This window comes from Vombatus ursinus, unplaced genomic scaffold (assembly GCF_900497805.2).
Source record: "Vombatus ursinus unplaced genomic scaffold, bare-nosed wombat genome assembly UNPS02014799.1, whole genome shotgun sequence".
NCBI lineage: Eukaryota > Metazoa > Chordata > Mammalia > Diprotodontia > Vombatidae > Vombatus > Vombatus ursinus.
The window spans coordinates 51,556,954-51,577,404 of NW_020954577.1; the positions used below are offsets into that span (position 1 = coordinate 51,556,954).

The window sequence follows — 20,451 nt, forward strand, 5'->3', positions numbered from 1 at the left end:
ATGAATTCTTAGACACTGTGACTCCTGAAGACTGTCTACTACAGTCACAGACAGACTACAATCCAGGTTAAAGAGGAGGCACCCACACCAATGAAATCATGATCCTTGGTGTGTTGAAGTACTGGGGTGCTATCCCCACCTCTCACCACCCCTGTCTAATGTATACTCCTTCACAAAGTGACTATCTCTTTTTTATTTTTTTTGGTACCATCAAGACCCGGTAGTTTCTTCACTACATTAGGGTATTTAACGTTTGTTGAATTGACAAAAATCACAAGAAATGAATTTTTGAAGTTGTACATGATACAAAATGTATTTTCATTGAGGCTAGTGAAAATTCTGAGTTTACTGTACACACACACACACACACACACACACACACAGAGTGAATAAAATCCCTAAGGAAAGAGACTGCTTTGTTTTCATCCATGTATACCCAAAGCCTAACATAGAATAGGCCCTTAATAAATATTTACTTTATACACAGGGATAGAGGACAGAGGCCTACGGTTGGGAGGCCTATAGAGAGCCTGTCCTTTCCTACTAAAGGCCTCCTTCTAGAATGCTTCTGCAATTTTAGAATATTAGTGTATTAGAATGCCTTATTAGAATGCTTCTGCAACCGGAAGCTTTAACCAATTGACAAACATTTGTTAAGTGATTATGTGCCAAGGTATAAAGAAAAAAAATAAAATAGCCCCTGCCCTCAGGAAGCTTACATTCTATCGATGAGGAAACAAGGACATCTATACATCTGGAATGCCTATCCCAGTTCCCTTGCCCACTGACAAGCCGGTCCTCAGAGCATGGATAACACAACCCTAGAGCTCCAGGGTAATCCCTGAAGGACTGAGGATTGCCTTCCTAGTGTCACAGCTCATGAGCCCCCACCAGTGTGCTTCTTTTTACCACGATCTTTAGTTGATGTCAGTTAGTCAGCCAGACTTCATTAACTTTGGAAATTGGTGTTTTACTACGATGGCATAGTTGGTTTGAAACATCCCCAAAAGTCCGTGACCCTCTTATGGGTAAATACGGAATCCAGGGGAAATGGGCTCAAGCTGAGAAAGAACATGTGGCAAACGAGAAACTCCGCTCCTGGAAGCGCTTTTATCGGAGTACTCCAACAGACCCTAGGAGGTGGGCTATGCTGTGGTTCTGGTTTTTCCCTCGGGGGCTCTCTGTGGCCGAGCCCTCTGGAGCCCCTGGGGCAGACCCTGCCACCGGCCAGATCCTGGGGAGGTCACATCCTGCAGACCCTCCCCTCTGGCATGTCCAGGGTGGGAAGGAGACCAAAGCCAAGGCGCCTCCCCCATAGTACAGCGCTGGCTGGGGATGCCCATAGGAACGGCAAAAGGAAAGGAGGTCGGTCCGGCCCTCAAGAGGCTTACAGTCTACTAAAGGAGGACAACCCTGGGGAAAGGCAGAGAGGGAGGTCGTGGTGCGCGGGGCCCCAGGGCTGCGTCTTGGGGGATGCGGGGGTGACCCAGTCCTGGGCGCGGGCTCAGTCCGCGGGTCGGGCCGCGAGTGAGAGACGCACGCTCTGCAAACCCTGCGGCGATCTGCATATTAGCATTACTAATTATTAATTATGGTTATTATCTGATGAGCTTCCTGGGCTCACCCCAGAACCACGAAAGATCACGGGGTTGGGAACTGGAAGGGACCTCATCCCCGCTTTACAGATGGGGAAACTGAGGCCCAGCCAGAGGTTAAGTGACCGGCGCGGGGTAACAGTGCAAGCGAGTTCCATTTGAACCCTGATACCCTAGGCTGATACATGGCCCTAGGTTTGGAGTCAGAGGACCCGGGATCTAACTCTGACCCACACGATCACGGGCGGATTCCGTCCTCCACCCTCTGTGCGCCTCGCCCTTTAGCAAAGGCGCATGCGCAGCCTGCGAAGCCGGCGATCACGCTGAGCTCAGATGCAGAGAGGAGCAGGGGCCCCAGCCCCGGCTTCGGCGGGTGCAGAATGCGCGTGCGCAAGGCCCTCCCCCAGCAGGCCCCAAGCCTTCGGCGCGCTCTCTGAAGATGTCCGGTCGTACGTCACGGCGTCACTACCGGTTAAGGAAACCCCGCCCCCCCGAGATGGGAGGGGAGAGGGCGCCCTGGGCGCGCAGCCTACCCTGCTGGCGGGGCCGCCCGCCGGCAGCCGGGTCACGCGCCAGGCCCGTCGGGCTCGGGGATTGGCCGGGCCTCCGTGACGTCACTGCGAGGGCGGGGCGGCGGGTTCGGTTGCACCGACGCCGGTTACATAGTAGCGGGTACGGCGTGTCCTTGGGCAGAGGAAGCGCGAGTCGGACCGAGGCGGCGGCGGCGGCGGAGCGGGTGAGTGGGTGAGCGCGGGGCCGCGGGGAGGGAGGCCGCAGCCGGGCGCGTGCTCGGGGCGGCGGGGAGCGGGCCTGGGCCTGGCCCGACCCCTCGGACCCGGGGCCGTGCTGGGGCGGGGGCGGAGGCGCGGGACGGACGTGGACGTGCCCTGGGGGGGGGGGGGGGGCGTGGGGCCGGCCGCCCTTGGGCCTCGGCTTACCCCTCCCTAGGATGGGCCCGGCTCGCCCATCTCTGTCGCGGGGTGCGTGGGTGGGAGAAGGGGGAGCCCTCGCGGCCTCCCTGTGTAGCCCCCGGGTGACTCCACTTTGACCTCATCAGAGAGGGAAACTGAGGCTGGGAGCCCGGGCAGGGTTCGGCCAAGGTCAGGCCGGTGACCAGCAGTGACCCCGGGGCTCCATCCAAATGGGGCTTTGGTTCTGTCCTGCCCGGCATGGAATGCGCATTTTACAGAAAAAGAAACTGAGGCCCAGGGGCGAGATGATAGGGCCAAGGTCACCCAGTCCGGGACCCCCAATCGGCCGTTCCGTGTCTCTTGGGTGCACCCCCACATCCATCCTGTCCGAGGGACAGAGCTTGGATGATAAAGAGGGTCTGGGGTCTGGGGTGGGTCAGGTTTGCCCAAAGAGGAGGCGTCCAGCATGGGGCCAGGGCCTGACCAGTGACCTCAGGCCGGCCGGTCACTCATAGGTAAAGTGAGGGGTGATGACCCTCGAGTGGCCGGTCAGCAAGCGTCCTCCCACTCCTACAACACAAGGCGGGTAAATGTTTCTATTCCTAGATCTCACCATGGGTGATGTGGAGAAGGGCAAGAAGATCTTTGTTCAGAAGTGTGCCCAGTGCCACACGGTGGAGAAGGGGGGCAAGCACAAGACGGGGCCCAACCTGAACGGCCTCTTTGGCCGAAAGACCGGCCAGTCTCCCGGCTTCTCCTACACAGATGCCAACAAGAACAAAGGTAAAGGGGGGAGCGGTGGGGCTGGGGCTCCGGCCCCTGCAGAAGCTGCCTTAGCCCTGCTTAGCTGAGCTGATGAGTCTGCTGTGCCTCTTCTAGGTATCATCTGGGGAGAGGATACGCTGATGGAGTACTTGGAGAACCCCAAGAAGTACATCCCTGGAACCAAGATGATCTTCGCAGGCATTAAGAAGAAGGGAGAGAGGGCAGACTTGATAGCATACCTTAAAAAGGCCACCAGCGAGTAATGGCTGTCTACTGCCTTGTTTATTATAAAAAGGAGGTGTCTCTCTTGTGATGAGATTGCTTTTCTTTTTTTACATGTATCATAACAATCCTATTTAAATTGGTTTCATCAACCAGAGAATTTTGATCATGAATGGCTGTTTAAAAATTTTGTTCAGCAGTCCTAATGAAGGAAGGGTCATAGTTACAGCCACGACGGAGCTGTCACACTTCTGTTTCTTTTACAAGATTTTTAATAGAGGTGATGTGCTCCACCTCTGTCTTGGAAAGTTTTAAATCTGGCTTCTTTTACTAAGCAATAGGGAAAACCTACTTGATAGTTTCATATGACTTTTACATGTAGTATGTTGGGGGGATTATCTTTTGGGGAAAATTTGTGCCCCAGCCTGTCCAAAGGCAAGGTCAACTGAATCAAAACAAACTCACGAACTTCTAACTTAAATTCCCTAACTTTCCATTCATAAACAGCTTAATTACAGTGATTTGATTAAATACTGCCTTTAAATTGTTGAAAGGCATTTCAATGTATTTTATTGTCTAACAATCCAGAGTAAAGAACATCCCATCACATGTGTGGGTGATCTTTGAATGGGAGCTGTGATAGGACCTTCTGCTGAGTTGTTAAGTACCTGTTATGCTCGACATGTTCTATAGTCGTGTTAAAACTGACTTGGAGGGTTCAGCTGGATGATGTGATCATAAGAATTCAGCAATTAAACACTTGTCAGTACACTTTTCCTGAATGCTTTCGATTGGTTCATTCTCTTAATTTTAAGCCGATAAATTCAGATGGCACCTTGTGAACAAGTTGTCTGTTGTGCTTGGCCAAATTGATCTTTTGGGCAGTGGGAGATAGAACACCTGGGGAAGCTGGTTTGGTTTTCAGTGGCTGTAATCAGAGAAACAAATGTTGAAATATTCAGGAAAGTCAGTTTTCATTCATTTCATTTTTGTTCTCAGAGTCATCGTCGGTTCCCACTAGTCCTGACCACAAAGCCTTGCTTCCCTTGGGTTAACTTGGCATCGTTAGCCCAAAAGTTGATTCAGTTGTCTAGGAAGTGGAAAGAAGGAAAGTGTCTGCCCTTGACTTGATAAGCTGCTGTTCTGGGATGATTGGATCGGGGGCTAAAATAAAATCTTGAGCCAGGAAGTTGGGAACGACTCTTGGGACAAGCTCAGAGTCTGCAGGACTAGAATGAAACTTGGATTAGACCAGCTGGTGCTTTGGAAGAGTCAGCATCAGGACTCAAAATTGTGTTTAAGGGAAGGTTAGTCCCACACTAAGTAAAGGGATGAAGAACTTAATAGAACATTTGACATTGAGAGCCAAAAGAAACAAGGTACATGCTGAAGACTGATTGCAAGGGATTCAAAAAGGACAGACTGTCTACATTTCATATGTGTAAAATAATGTCTGAGATTGTCAGTAGTAATTGGGTAGTTCTGTAAGAAAGATTGGGGGAGACCTGAGTATGATAAAGCTTGAAAAAATAAAACCTTTGAAAAGGAGCTAAAAAGTCATTGTTTTACACAAATGAGGAAGAATCAGTGCAGAGGAATTAAATGGGGAAGGAGGGCTGGGAGTTCTGGTGACCTACCTTCTTCCTGGAATGGGTTTTTTTTTGTTTTTTGGGGGGGGGCTTAGGCAATTGGGGTTAAGTGACTTACCCAGGGTCACACAGCTAGTGTCAAGTGTTTGGTCTGAGGCTATATTTGAGCTTGGGTCCTCCTGACTTCAGGGCCGGTGCTCTATCCACTGTGCCACCTAGCTGCCCCCTGGAATGGGTTTAAGAGGGAACAATACATCTAGGAGAGTATGAAAGTCTAAATTCAGAAATAAAATGGTAAAGAGCTAGGGATGGGGTAGAGGATGGGCTAGAGATCCCTCGGGGGGGTGTGTGAGGGAATAGGTTAAAGGGTATGGAAGAGAGTTTAGATTTATGGGAATGGAAGAATAGGGGAGGAGTCCTTGGAGAGCCGGGGTAGGTAAAATAATGGGGCATGGTAATGGGTAGAAGTAGAGGAGTCCAGAGGGGTAGGAAATGATGCAGAAAGGTAAGAACAAGAATAGAATTTGTTAGGGAGAGCATATGTATACATATATGTATGCATGTATATATCAGTATTTATAAATACATCTGAACTTAATTGTAGCTTAGGGGGAAGGAAGGGGGGAAAACAATAAAAAGTTGCGCTGCAGAGAAAATAAAACTTAGGTGGAAGCAAAGGAGATGGACAGCCTTCGACACAACGTGTAGTATTTGTCATACAGGCTTTCTTGAAATTAAAATTTCTCGCTACATATTTTGAATCCTCTTATGTTCTGCTATGCACATGACAGGACTTTTTTCTTTGTATTTCAGTTTCAGTATTTAAGTTTATCATATGCTTTTTTCTTTTCTCTATTCTGGTACTGGTGTTTGAGTCTAAAATGAAAAAAAATGGGATGAAGAGGGACATTTGCTCCCGTGCACCATCTTGGAGACTTGTTAGAACTATGGTGGACAAGATGGAGCAGGAACTGGGCATCGGGTGTGAGGGCTTTGGGAATGTAGGGACACTCCAACTCATGATGTGGGTTTGGACCAATTTGTAAAGGCTGCTGGTGACTAAGTATTGTTGGGTTGTATCCTTGCTGTCTCAAGTAGAGCAGTTTTGAGATCTGGATTATCCAGCCTGATCATAGAGCAGGTACTGCAGTGGATTCTGGGCTGGGAGCTGCACATGGAAGCAGGAGTCTCGCATGTGACCTTGGGGGAGATAATTCAATCTCATGGGTCCTCTGTTTACTCATCTGTAAAAGGGGCATGGACTGAGAGTGAGAGATCAAGTGTCATGAGTGAGGAACAGTGAGTAGTCCAGTTCAGAAAGTGTAAGCTCAGGAAAGATAGGAAGAGCCCAGGTTGGGGAGAATGTTCAGTGCCAGAAAAGTTTGTATCCGCCCTGAAGGTGGTCGGAAGCCCCTTTAGCCCACTGAGTGAGGTCAGATCTGTGCTTTAGGACAAATTCACTTGGGCACCTGAATGGAGGCCAGAATGGAGTGGGGAGGGGCTTGAGTCGTGGAGACCAGCCAGAAGGCCCTTTCATCACTAACCAGACACACCCTCCACCAATCAATACATTCTCTGAGTGGAGCATTGGGCCTCAGGTTTGCATAGCACTTTAAACCATACGAACCTTGTTTGTGAAATGCGTCTATCAGTTATGTGGTAGTGTATGTAATAAAGAGATATTCCCATGTGCTAGTTGTGAGTCACAAAAAGACAGTCCCAATCCTGAAGGATAGCCCACCCCCCCATTTTACAAATAGGGAAGCTGAGGCAGGGAGATTAGTTGATCAGCCTGGGGTCATAGAGCCAGTTGGGCAAAGAGCTCCCAACCCCAAGCTGCTTTCCTTTTCATCCTCTGATAGGTCCCTTGAAATCAAGTGGCAGATTTACAGGTTGCTCATTGAACATAAGATGGGAGCAGAGGGAATTGGATATTTTTAAGGAGTGTCAAGTGATGGTGGCCTGATAGATTGCCTAACTTTACCCTGGGCGATTTCTTTTTATAGAACAGGTCACTTGTCGTCTGGAAGTCAAAGCAGCGTCTCCTACACTGGGCTGGAGAAAGCCTGACAGTGTGATCTCCCTGTGCTAGGCTCGATCTGACCTTCACTTCTCATTTAAACCTAGCGTCCTATCCATCCCCAGGTTTTCTACTTAATTTAGCCAGGTTAGATTTTCGTTTGACTATTTCCCGGTAACATCGAGGAAGGTACCTCTCTCTGCCTGAGCCAAAGATGATTAAACTCCAACGCTCTGAATATTGTACAGAAACTAGAAGACGGTCTTCAGCACTTAAGTAGCTTGCATTCCACAGCACGTACACCGGTAGTTAAATATAAAGTAATTTTAGAAGGGAGAGAACATAATCTTTGAGATCAAAAAGGTTTCCCCTGGATGGCATCTGGGGGTTTAGGAGGAAAGATGAGTTGTCCTTTGGACATGCTGGGTTTGAAATGCCAACGGGACATCCAGGTAAAGATGTCCAGCAGGTAGAGTGAGGATGCAGGGCTGAATTTCAAGAGAAAAATTCGGGCTAGCCTTAGAGATCTGGGGAGTCATCTGCGATGAGCTACAGTCATTGACCCTGTGGGTGCTGATGAGGTTACCAAGTGAATGAGCAGAGAGAAAGAAGAAAATTCCAGGAAAGAGGGATGAATCCTCTTTGGGGGTCATTGCTGGGGTCACTTGGATGGCTAAATGGGATTGGAAAAGGTAAAGTCCATTGCTACAAAGTAGGGCACTTTACTTCTTTGGAGTGAATGATACACAGTGGATTTTTATCCCTGCAATAATAACAATGGGTAAACATTTATTAAGCACCTACTATGTGCCAGTACTCTGCTAAATGCTGGGGATACAAAAAGGCAAAACACAGTCCTGTCCTCAAGGCACTTACAATCTATCAGGGAGACAACATGTAACCCAACAGACACAAAGTAAGTTATATACAGGCAAAGTAGGGGATAATTAACAGAGGGAAGGCACTGGAATGACAAAGATTTCTTCATAAAGTAGTTACCACCAAATTAACCCAACCCTATGGATGCCCTCAGGGCAGCGGCCTTTTCCTCTTTGGATGTCCAGCAGCCAGCACACAGACTGGCACACGGTTTTTGCTAGCTTTGATTGGATTACTTTAGTGGTAACTATTTTATTAAGAAATCTCTGTTGATGTTCCAGCCAAAAATGGCATTTTAAGAACAAAGAAATGCCTTCCCACAGCTTAATTATTTGTTATGTGTATCTGTGATAGCTAAAGTAATTTAGGCTGACACTCTTACTTAGCTTTCCCTCCACTCATGTACATACACCAGATCAAAATCCTCAGTCCCTTCTGCCCTTCTCCTCTATCAGGAGTTCTTAGGAGGCTCGTGGACAGATGGTAGGGGGTCCATGAACTTGGATGGGAAAAATACATCTTTGTTTTTGTTTTTTTTTTGCTTTATGGTGAGGCAATTGGGGTTAAGTGACTTGCTCAGGGTCACACAGCTAGTAAGTGTTAGGTGTCTGAGGTTGGATTTGAACTCAGGTCCTCCTGACTCCAAGGCCAGAGCTCTATTCACTGCACCACCTAGCTGCCCCGAAAAATACATCTTTGTTTTCACTAATGTCTAACTGAAATTTTGTTTTTCTTCTATTATAAAAATATAAAAACATTCCAAGGAATCCACAGGTTTGACTAGACTCCTAAAAGGGTCAGTAACATAGGAGAAAAGGTGGGAATCTCTGCTCTACAGACATTTTTAAATCTGTGTTCTGAATCAGCTCCAAACAGCTGCTATTAGAATAGAGCCTATGATACAGTTTACAAAGCATTTTACATATAGCCCAGGGGACTGATGGTAAGTAGAGTCTTTACAAGCCAGGGGAAGGACTTGGAAGATAATTAGAGGCAAAAGCCTCTGGGTCCAAGGGAAGTCTGGGAATTTTGGTTCTACAAAGAAGAGAATGGGGGGGGCAGGTCAGGAGTGAACCAATGACAAGGAAGGGCCCCACTACCCAGAAATGAATATAATCACAGGCAGTTGGAACCTTGTCTGGTTCACTGACCCACTTACGGACGCATCAGCCTGCCAGGATTTGCTGTTTGCTTAGACAGGCCTGTCCGCCTTTCTGTGGGACGTGGTAAAATCATCTCCTCTCCAGCCTCTCCCCCTCATGTTGTCATTGCCCGGCCAACTGGCATCACTACGCTTGGGAGCATCCTCCTCGCTCTATCTGAGCCTCTACTCATTTGGCTGCCTGTGTTGTCGGGAGGAATTCTTTCTACAGATAAAAATAAGCTGATTGTGTCCCAGTCAGAGTTTCAGAGGAGTAGACCGTGCAACGGAGAAAAGGTCAATTGGGAAACTAAGTCCAGTTGCTTTAGACTTCTCCAGAAGGCCCCTCACTGCACAAAAAATGTCTTCACATACATTATTCTGCTTGATTTTCATAAGTCTCTGAGGCGCTGGAAGATAGTAACATTTTTTTAAAAAGCACACCAATAAACCAGGCAGGGAGAGAGAGAGAGACAGACAGAGACAGACAGAGAGAAGAAAAGAAAGAGAGCCCCAGAGTCATAAAATTGGAGGTCCACGACCTTGGATTCATTCTCAACTCCTCCCTGCTCCCCATACGTATTCAGTTGTCAAATCTTCTTGTTTCTCCTTATCTGTCCCTTTCTTTGCACCCATTGGTTACTATCACCTATCACCTAATCACCTCTAGCCTAGCTGATTAGCTTCCTCCTTCCATCTGACTCCTGGTCTCCAGTTTCTACCCCCCTAGTCCATCCTTCACAAGGCCGCCAACATACTCTTCTGAAAGTCTAGGTGTGTCTATATCACCCTCCCAATCAATAGTCTCCCACTGCTCCCTATTGTCTCTAGGATAAGCTATGGGTTCCTCAGACCCCCACTGGAAGCCCTCCACAATCTGGCCTCTGTCTACCTTTCTAGATTTATTTCCCTTCACTTCCTTTTACAAACTCTACCTTCGGGACAAATCGGGCCCCTAATTATTCTTGAACTTAACCTACGATCTCCAGTCTCCCTGCCAAGGTCGGTGTCTCAGGCTGTCGGAGGAGCTCCTGGCCCAGGACTCTTCATGCGACCCCCTTGCTTCCTTTGAGGCTTATCTCAGGGCAAGCCCTTCCTCGTCCTCTGGGTCAAGACTGAATGTGCGGGTCCAGAGCGGAGGGAACCCCAAGTGGGTGACGTCCTTTGACCAACTCCTCAGGCCTCAGTTTCCTACTTTGTAAAATGGGGTGGGGTAAACTGCACAACCTCTGGTGTCCCTCCTGGCTCCAGGGCAGAATCCTGTGACTCCACGGAGACCCGAGCTCTCTCCACTCTGACATGTTGTTTCTCCTACCTGCTGTGATGGGAGGGCCATAGAAAGGTCCAGTGTCGCCCCCACCCAGATGTCACAGCGCCTGAAGCTCCACCATTAGGGCCACCCCTTCCATCCCTCCGCTGAGGTCTTCTTTTAAAAGGCAAATACTCTAGTAGAGCTAACACATTAAAAAAACTCCCAATTACTGAAGAAAGGCGGTGTGGTAGAGTGGGTAGATCACGGGCTTGGATTCAGGAGTCTACCTCTTGTCCTTTCCACCTCAAGCACTTTATGCTTCTTCTGTCAAGAGAATCTGCATTCAGATCCACCCTGTTACACTATTAGCTCTGGGGCCATGGGCCTCATCCTCACTGAACCTCATCTCTGGCACCTGTAAAACAGGGGAATTAATATCTTTAGCACCTATCCAGTTACTTATTGCCTGAAGAGGGCAGGGTATTATGATGCAATGTTGTGCAAAGAGCCTGGTGTAATCCTCATGGGGTTATAGCAGACTCAGTGAGATAAGGATTGGGAAGTCCTTCACAAATCACCAAATATTATGTTAATTACTATTTAAATCAATTTAATATAAAATTTATATTTATATATAATTTATAAATATAAATGTGTATTTATATAATATAAATATGAAATTTACATCTTACGTAAATTTTATAAGTATAAATTTATACTTTGTATAAAATTTATATGTTTTCTTACTAGCTGTGTGACCCTGGACAAGTCGCTTCACCCTGTTTGCCTCAGTTTGCTCATCTGTAAAATGGGGTGGAGAAGGAAATGGCAGACCACTCCTGTATCTTTGCCAAGAAAACTCCAAATGAGGTCACAAAGAGTCAGACATGACTGAAAAATGACTGAAGAAATTCTTTCCTAAATCCAGATTTGAGTTCAATCAATGAATCAATAAGCTTTCGGGAAGAGGAGGGGGTTACTTCCAATTTCCCGGTGTAGATCCTTTTATCACATGTTTTTGTGTTGTCTCCCTCTTTAGACTATGAGCTCCTTGAGGACAGGGGCTGTTTTTGCCTTTCTTTGTATTAAAGAAACCTTAGCACAGTGCCCGGCGCATAGTAGGTGCTTATGCAATGCCTATTGACTGGCTGACTAATGGAATGGGGGGGAAGGGGCAATGAGTGGAGAAGTTAATAAGAAGACAGAAAAGGAGAATGTGAAGCTCCCTGAAAGCTAACTTTGTCTTCTTTACTACTTTTCCCAGCCCTGGTCTGTTCTTGATGTCCTTACTTGGGCCGTGGCTCCTTTAAGAACAGGTACAAAAACATCTCTGAACCATTAGTCCCAATATACGTTTTCAGTCTTTCTCTCTTACCTGGGTAAGCATCCTACCTGCCCGTCGTTGTTCTAGCACCAAGACACCAGCAGAGGGCGCTCAGTCACCGCCTTGTCTCATATCGTCACCTGCGGCAACCCGTTAACGATGCTCTTTCTGCCTTGCAGCTTTGTAGGGCTTAGAGTTAGGAGAGACTTCAGTGCATGTCCAGCCTTTAATTGCACAGTGCCCGGCACATGATAGGTGCTTAAAGATACAAGTATGGTACAGTGGTTCTGGAGACCTGGATTTAAATACCATGTCTGAAGCTATACCGTGTGACCTTGGACGGTCACTTAATCTTTCCGGGACTCAGTTTGCTCACCTGCAGAACGAGGGGTTGGTCTAAACAGTCTTTGAGGCTCCTTCCAACTCTATCATCTATGATTCATTGAATGATCTCTGAGTAAGGAGGCCCTGCCCTTTGAACATCACCCTATTTCACAACCCTCTGACGGAATGGTAGCTGTGATTGTTAGTAGTATCCATCCATAGAGAAGGTGGCATAATGTAGTGGATAGAGCACTGTACTTGAGGCAGCAATATTGGGGTTTCTACCCATATAGCCTTGGGCAATTCTCTTCTCTGGGACTCAGTTTCCTCTTTTGTAAAATAAGGAGTCTGGACTAGAAAAAGATGGATGAGAGAGGCAGAGCCAAGATGGCAGAGTATTAGGAAGCAGTGCAGTGAACTCCTTTCTACCAGCTTCTCCAAACAGATCTAGAATGTCACTAGACCCAATCCTGTGGGGGAAATCCAGTTAAAGTCACAGTGAGTCCTCCTCTGGTCCATTTCAGACAGCCAGAGAGCTCTGTAGACTCTAAGGAAGAACGCTGGGTACAGGGTCAGAGCAGGAGCACACACCAGGCTAGAGAGAAACTGTGCACCGGGTGAAAGGAGATCCCAGATGCATGCTGGGGCTCTGTCAGACCCATACCAAGCACTGTGGTGGGTCAGGTGCTAACTAGCAGTTTTATCATCCACTACCCAGTTCTGGGTCACAGATCTAGACTGGACTGAGAGGGGACATGTTTAGGGGAGTGGCATTCCTGGGTAGAGAGGCCCTGGACTATGGATGTGGAAGTAGGAAGTTCAGAAGCCTTTGGGGTAGTGGTGTGACTCAAATCCCAAGGTCAGAGCAGGGTCTCGATTCCAGAATCTAGCTCAGCCTCCAGAAGAATAACCAGGGCAGGCATTCCAGATCAAAGGGGAACCTACAATTATGCCACTATGAATCAGCTGACTGATAGGGGCAGAGGCCAACAGCGATCCACTTACTGTTACTCAGATCCAAAGCCAGGACAGGGGTTTGCAGAACTCAGACCAGGGGGGCAGCAAACAGATCAGACCCCTTCGGGGGGCACTGAAAACTTGCAGGTCCTCAGCCTGTTCCAGAGATCCTGGAATAACACGACACTCAATATTCCAAGGAATCAGCAATAGAACCAGCCTAGACCTTCCCTCCAGAAGTGAGGCAAAGCCCAGCCCTAACACGGCATGATAGAAGATACAACACCAGAAGACGAGTCCCTCCGGTCGGAGGCGTCCATTCCTGGGAAGAACGGCTTCAGAAGGAGTGAAGCAGCTGGGCCAAAGCCGAAAGGAGGCTCAGCTGTGGCTGTGTCTGGTGACAGAAAGAAAGTCCGATGATGGAAAGATCAATATGGAATAGGAACCTGGGATGGACGATCTATGAACCAAGGTCAGCCGGATGTGACCAGACAGCAGACGGAAAGTTTAAACATTGACACCTCGGGCGTCAATGAACTTAATGGATGGGGATGGGTCACCTCAACTCAAATGATCACTGCATGTACCACTGTGGGCAAGAATCCCTTAGAAGAAACGGAGTGGCCCTCCTAATCAGCGAAAAGATAAGAAAAGCAATATTGGGGTAGAATCTCAAAAATGACAGGTCATCCGTTAGAATCCAAGGCAAACCATTCGACATCACAGTAGCACAAGTCTGTGCTCCAACCACTGATACCAAAGAGGACAAAGTTGATCAGTTCTCTAAAGACCTATAACTTCTAGAAATAATACCAAAAAGAGACGTTACATTCATCATAGGGGATTGAGAGGCTAAAGTAGGAAATCAAAAGATAATTGGAGTAACAGGCAATTGAAATATGGAGTAACAGGTAATTGGCGTTGGAGTATGAAATGGAGCAGGGCAGAGACTGATAGAGGTTTGTCAAGATAGCTCTCTGGTCATAGCAAACACTCTTTGTTTACCAACCAAAAGGTGACCGCACAGGAACATCACCAGATGGTCAGTGCGGAAATCAGATTGATTATATACTTTGCAGGCAAAGGTGGAGAAGCTCCTTATAGTCAGCTACTGACGCTGACCGTGGCTCAGATCATGAGCTTCTTATTGCAAAATTTAGACTTATATTGAAGAAAGTAGGGAAAGCCATCAGACGGTACATGAATGACCTAAATGACATCCCTTATGAATATGAATTGGAGGCGATAAATAAATTTAAAGAATTCAAGCTGGTAGATAGTGTCTGGAAAACTATGGACAGAGATTCCCAACGTTGTGCAGGAGACAGCAACAAAAAAAAAATTACAAAGACAAAGAAGAGCAAGAAAGGAAAATGGCTTTCTGATGAGGCTTTACAAATAGCTGAGGAAAGAAGGACAGTGAAAGGTAAAGGAGAAAAGGAATATATACCCAACTGAACATAGAATTCTAGACAATAGTGAGGATAGATAAGAAGGCTTTCTTAATTGAGCAATGCAAAAAAAAAAATAGAAGAAAACAATAGAATGGAAAAGATGAGCTATTTTCAAGAAAATAGGAGATATCAAGGGAAAGTTTTGTGCAAAAATGGGCACCATAAAAGACAAAAATTGTAGGGACTTAGGAAAAGGAGAAGAGATTAAGAAGAGGTGGCAAGAATACACAAAAGAACTATATGAGAAAGATTTTAACAGAAATCCTGAAGAATGAAGTCAAGTGGGCCTTAGGAAGCATTGCTAGCAGTATGGCTGGTGGAGGAAATGGAATTCCAGCTGAGCTATTTAAAAGGCTAAAAGATGATGCACTCAATATATCAGCAAATTCAGAAAACCCAACAGTGGCTACTGGATTGGAAAAGATGAGTTTACATCCCAATCCTAAAGAAGGAGAATGCCGAGGAATGCACCAAATAATTGTGCTCGTTTTCCATGCCAGCAGGGTTATGCTTAAGATTCTTCAAGCTAGGCTTCAGCAATACATGAATTGAGCATGACCAGAAGAGCAGGTTGGTTTTTGAAGAGGCAGAGGAGCAAGAGACCAAATTGCTACCATTTGTTGGATTGTGGAGAAAGCGAGGGAGTTCCAGAAAACATCTCCTTCTGCTTCACTGACTAGACTAAAGCCTTTGACCGGGTGGATCACAGCAAAATGTGGCAAGTCCTCAAAGAGATGGGAGAGTCAGATCATCTTACTCGTCTCCTGAAGCACCTGTGTGTGGGCCAAGAAGCAACAGCTAGAACCAAACATGGAACAACTGATTGGTCTAAGATTAGAAAAGGAGCATGACAAGGCTGCATATTGTCACTTTATTGATTTAACTTCTACGCAGAGACATCACGTGAAATGCCAGGCTGGATGAAACAAAAGCCGGAATTAAGGTTGCCAGAAATAATATTAACAATCTCAGACACCCAGATGATATCACTGTGATGGCAGAAAATGAAAAAAGAATGAAGAAACCTCTTGATGAGGGTGAAAGAGGAGAGTGTAAAAGCTTGTTTGAAGCTTAACATAAAAAAAGCAACTAAGTTCTTGGCAACTGATGCAGTCATTCTTGGCAAATAGAAGGAGAAGAAATGGAAGCAGTGTCAGATTTTACATTCTTGGCTCAAAGATCACTGCAGGTGGTGACTGCAGCCATGAAATTAAAGATGCTTGTTCCTTAGAAGGAAAGCTATGGCAAATCTGGACAGCACGCTGTAAAGCAGAGACATCACCTTGCTGACAAAGGTCTGCATAGTCCAAGCTATGGTTTTTCCAGTAGCAATGTACAGCTGTGAGAGTTGCACCATAAAAAAAGCTGAGTGCCGCAGAATTGATGATTTAGAACTGTGGTGCTGGAGAAGACTTTTGAGAGTCCCTTGGACAACAAGGAGATCAAATCAATCAATACTTTAAAAAATAATTCAGACTATTCACAGAAAGATCAAATACTGAAACTGAAGCTTAAATACTTTGGCCACATAATGAGAAGATGGGACTCATTGGAAAAGACCCTGAGGTTGGGAAAGATTGAAGGCAAAAGGAGAAGGGGAAAGCAGAGGACGAGATGGATAGAAAGTTTCATGGAAGCAATGAACATGAGCTTGGACAGACTTTGGGAGATAGTGGATGATAGAAGAGCCTGGCATGCTGTGGTCCATGGAGTCACACAGAGTTAGATATGACTGAATGAGCTGAAATGACTGAAGAATGCCAGTACTATCACATCCAAAGTCGGGAAGTAGAATGGGAAAAAAAAAAAAAGAACCACACCCTAGTGAGCTATTATGGCGGCAGGGATGCTCAAGACACAAACCCAGAATAAAAAATTGACTCCAAAACACCCACAAGCAATGTCTCAGCTTAGGGACAAACTCTGATCAAATTCCTGGGAAAGATGGGTGGAGAGAGGGGGGATGGGGGGGAGAGTTAAAATGTTTTTGATAAATAGAATAAGAGCATTTGAGGAAAAGCTTGGAAAAGAAATGACAGCTATTGGAGAGAGAGAAAGACAGGGAGAGAGAAAGAAGGAAGGAAACAAAGAAAGAGAAAGATGGGATTAAAGGTGGTATCCAACCTTTTAACAAAGAGTAACTCTCATCTTGCTTATATCAATGCCTCCCCAGTCACCTGAAGTAATTGGCTCCAGGGCCAACCCTCTCCCAACCACTCTCCTCCTGGAGGGTTAATGGGTCAATGGAGGGAAAACCAATCAGGTTTTTAGACACGTAACCAACATAGGTTTAGACATTTCAGGCAATGTCATATTTTTCAAAGGATGCACCAACCCTAGCAAATGATAGACTGCACTTAGACACACCTTTATGTAAAACCTGTTTTCTGGCATGGTCAAGTCAAGTCAGCAAGCATTCATTAAGGATTAACTGTGTGCCAGGCACTGTGCTAAGCACTGAGGATACACAAACAAGCCCAAAGACAGTCCCTGCCCTCAAGGAGCTTACATTCTAATGTCATTGGATCATATCAGTTGCAGCTCCGTGACCCCATTTGGGGTTTTCTTGGCAAAGATCCTGGAGTAGGTTGCCACTTCTGTCTACAGCTCATTTTACAGATGAGGAAACTAAAGCAAACAGAGTGAAGTGACCTGCCCAGGGTCACAAAGCTAGTAAGTGTCTGAGGCCAGATTTGAACTCAGGAAGATGAGTCTTCCTAATTTCAGGCCCTTTCAGGCCCAGAACTCTATTCACTGTTCCACCTAGCTGCCCTACATTCTAATAGGGTGAGACAATAGAGTGGTAGCCAGGGAAGGGATTTGGGGATGGGGTTAGTGGCATTGTGAGAGGGGCCATAGGGCAGCCAGTTGTCACACCCTTTCCAGTAGCAATGGTAAAGCTAATTTAATTATTGCTGCTAAAGCAAGAAGTGGCAAGATGCCAAAGTAGGCCCTGGTTTCTGATGGATAGCTGGACATGATGAATAACCTTTTACTGGAGCTACTAGCAAAAAATGTAATTTTTGAAAGTGCTTAATGAAACCACTGAAAGTCCAGTCGGGAGCATTTCTCATTATTCTGTAAATGTGCCCAGGTGGCCAGGGCAGGCTCGAGGCATCCATTGTGCCAGGAAGAAGCACAGAGTTGGAGAATCAGAGTCACAACCTCAGGGCTGGAAGAGACCTTTGAAGTCATCTCGTGCAACCCTTTCATCTGACAGCCGAGGAAACTGAGGCCTGGAAAAATGAAGTAACTAGCCCAAGGTCACATGGAAGCTAAATGTTAGAGCCAGGACTTGAACCCAGCTCCTTTAACCCAACTGCCTTTGTTGGAAAAGGGGTAGGAAGGTGAATAGGCATGGCAGTTGAATTAAGGCTGAGCCATGGAGATTCCAGTGATGAAGAGATGATTGTTGAACGGGGCCCTCCCCTTTGTGGCCATTGGTGGTATTACAAGCTGATGGCACCCGGAGGACAGATTTCCAACCTATGCAGGGACAAGAATCCCTTCTGAATTTATTTTATCAGTTCTGTAATTCCATCTATGTGGGGAACTTTCAGTGTGCAAATTCCGTCCACCAATGGAAATCAATAATGTATCAGTAGTTTATAGTTGCCCTAGGCGTTGAGGAGTGACTTGATCACCATCACAAAACTAACATAGGGAGGACTTTGAACCTAGGTCTCTCTGACTCCAAGCCCAGTTCCCTTCACAGCACAGCCAAGAGATCAGGCATTCACGGCTGGAGGACAAGAAACTTTGTTTTGAAACATGTTAAATTTGAGATTTGGGAGGAGAATCCAAGTGGGGGCTTCCAACGGGGAGCTCCAAATCTAGGGTAAGTCTCAGAAAGAGGTCTAAAACGCATTTTGTAGATGTTCAAAAGAAATTGAGATGACTGGAGCTGGGGCAGTTGGAGAAGATTTTACGGAGGCTAAGGCATGTCAATCGGCACTTAAAGGCTGGCTAGGATTTGGAGAGATGGAAGCGGGAAAGGCAATCTGTTTTGAACATTTGTTTTTTCTTCCTATCTTTTAATCACTAAAAAGGGAGGGAAGGAGGGAGGAAGGGAGGAAAGAAAGGGAAAGGAAGAGAAGGAAAGGAAGGAAAGAGAGCAGGAGGGAGGGTGAGAAGGAAGGATGGAAGGAGGGAGGAAGGAAGGGCCTATGCATCACATAAGCAAGGTTGAGCATAACATTTTCCCATATCATTCACATCCAAAAATGCGCTTTTATATTGTGTATTAGTCCATCTTCTCTGTCATGAGGTGGGCAGCCTTCTTCTTTATCAGTTGGGATCATGGCTGATTGTTTAGTTGATGTCAGTTCTCAAACCTTTCAGAATTGTTCATTTTCTTAATATGGATGTTAGAGGATACATATTCTTCCATTCTCTTTTTCTCTGCATCAGTTCATACAAGCTTTTCTATGTCTCTTTGAAATCATCTATTTCATCCTTTCTTAGGGCACACTAGTCCTCAATTGATGGACATTTCCTTAGTTTCTAGTTCTTTGATGCCACAAAAAGAGCCGCTGTACATATTTTTGTACATATAGGACTTTTCCCTTCGTTCTGTGATCTTCTGAGGGTAGAAGCCTGGCGCTGGTCCAGCTGGGTCACAGGCATCATTCCTAATTGCTTCTGGAATGGCCAGACCCATTCCCAGCTCCACCAACAGCAATGTGCCTGTTTTCCTACAGGCACCCTGGCATTTGTCATTTTCTTTCATTGTATTCTTTGCTGATTTGATGGATGTGAGGTGAGGCAGCTACTAGGTAATCTAGTCAGTCAATGAGCCTTTATTAAGCCCCTACTGTGTGTCAAGAGCCATGATGAGTGCTAGCTAGAGTACAAGGATGCATATGGGGAAGTTGTGGAAGATAAGGCTGGACAGGAAGGTGGGGTCAGTTTGTCAAGGGCCTTGAATATCAAGCAAAGGAGTTGATTGTTTCCTCTGTAGGGAATGAAAGTCATTGAAGCACTTTAATCAGAGGCATGATACCATCAAAGCAAAGCTTTAGGAACATCAACATGGCCAGTGGAATACAAGATAAGCTGAAGGGAGAAATTGCAAGCAGGAAGGAGCAATTTGGAAAAAAAAAATTAAGCAGCTAAAAATAAGGGCCTGGATCCCAGTGTGGGCTGCGAGAATAGGAAGGGAGTGGGAGACATTTCCAAGGAAGAATCCACAGGATCTGGGGCTTTTCAATGTGGAAGCCAAAAGGAGAAGAGAAATCAAAGGTGACTTTGAGGTAATACCCACTCCTGGCCCCCAATTTCACCCGAGGAGTCCACAAAAGTTCAGACAGAAGATAAGAGAGGTGGAGGAAACCAATTGACTGTAGCTGGAAAAACGGCCCCAAGGATTCTTCCCACCTTTCCAATCTTTTAGTAATAATAATAATAACGGTAACAATAATAATAAATAGCTACCATTTACATAGCACTTTAAGATTTGTAAAGAGCTCATTCAGTCCTCATAAAGTTCCTAGAACATTGTTATTATCTCCATTTTACAGATGTGGAAACTGAGGCAGGCAGTGGTTAAGTGACTTGCTCAGGGTCACACAGCTAGTGAGGGTCTGAGGCTAGATTTGATCTCGGTTTTTCCTGATTCCAGGATCAGGGCTCTATTCACTGTGCTACCCTGCTGCCATCGCAGAGAGACAAAGGACTCTGTCCAGCCTGGGAGGCATGTGACCCTTCACAAAGATCACAGGCCTGATTTACCCCCCTCTGCTACAACCAGAGCAAGCTACGAGAATCTCCTTCTGCGCAATAGCTAGTAAAGCTACCTGGGGACTTGCCTGGAACAGGTTGTGCATATGTGTGCATGTGCATATGTGTGCGTGTGCATGTGTGCGTACGTGTGCATATGTGTATGTGTGTGTGTGTTGATATAGGAGGCAGCTGGGTGTCTTGGTGGATAGAGCACTGGGCCTGGAATCAGGAGAACCTTCAAATCTGGCCTCAGATACCTACTAGCTGTGTGACCCTGGGCAGGTCACTTAACCTCTG

At 46.3% G+C, this 20,451-nt stretch overlaps 1 protein-coding gene across 2 annotated transcripts; it reads left to right on the plus strand.

Annotated features, from left to right (window-relative positions):
- The first annotated feature begins 2,234 nt into the window (after nucleotides 1-2,234).
- Nucleotides 2,235-4,275, plus strand: LOC114050697 (cytochrome c). Of its 2 annotated transcripts, none has more exons than XM_027872557.1 (3): nucleotides 2,235-2,331; nucleotides 3,113-3,289; nucleotides 3,386-4,275. In XM_027872557.1, exons 2-3 carry the CDS (start codon nucleotides 3,121-3,123, stop codon nucleotides 3,532-3,534), a joined length of 318 nt encoding a protein of 105 aa, XP_027728358.1. In that variant the 5' UTR covers nucleotides 2,235-2,331; nucleotides 3,113-3,120; the 3' UTR covers nucleotides 3,535-4,275. The 2 variants fall into 2 exon arrangements, with proteins under 2 accessions (XP_027728358.1, XP_027728359.1); XM_027872558.1 differs by having other exon boundaries at nucleotides 2,289-2,339.
- The last annotated feature ends 16,176 nt before the right edge of the window (nucleotides 4,276-20,451 follow it).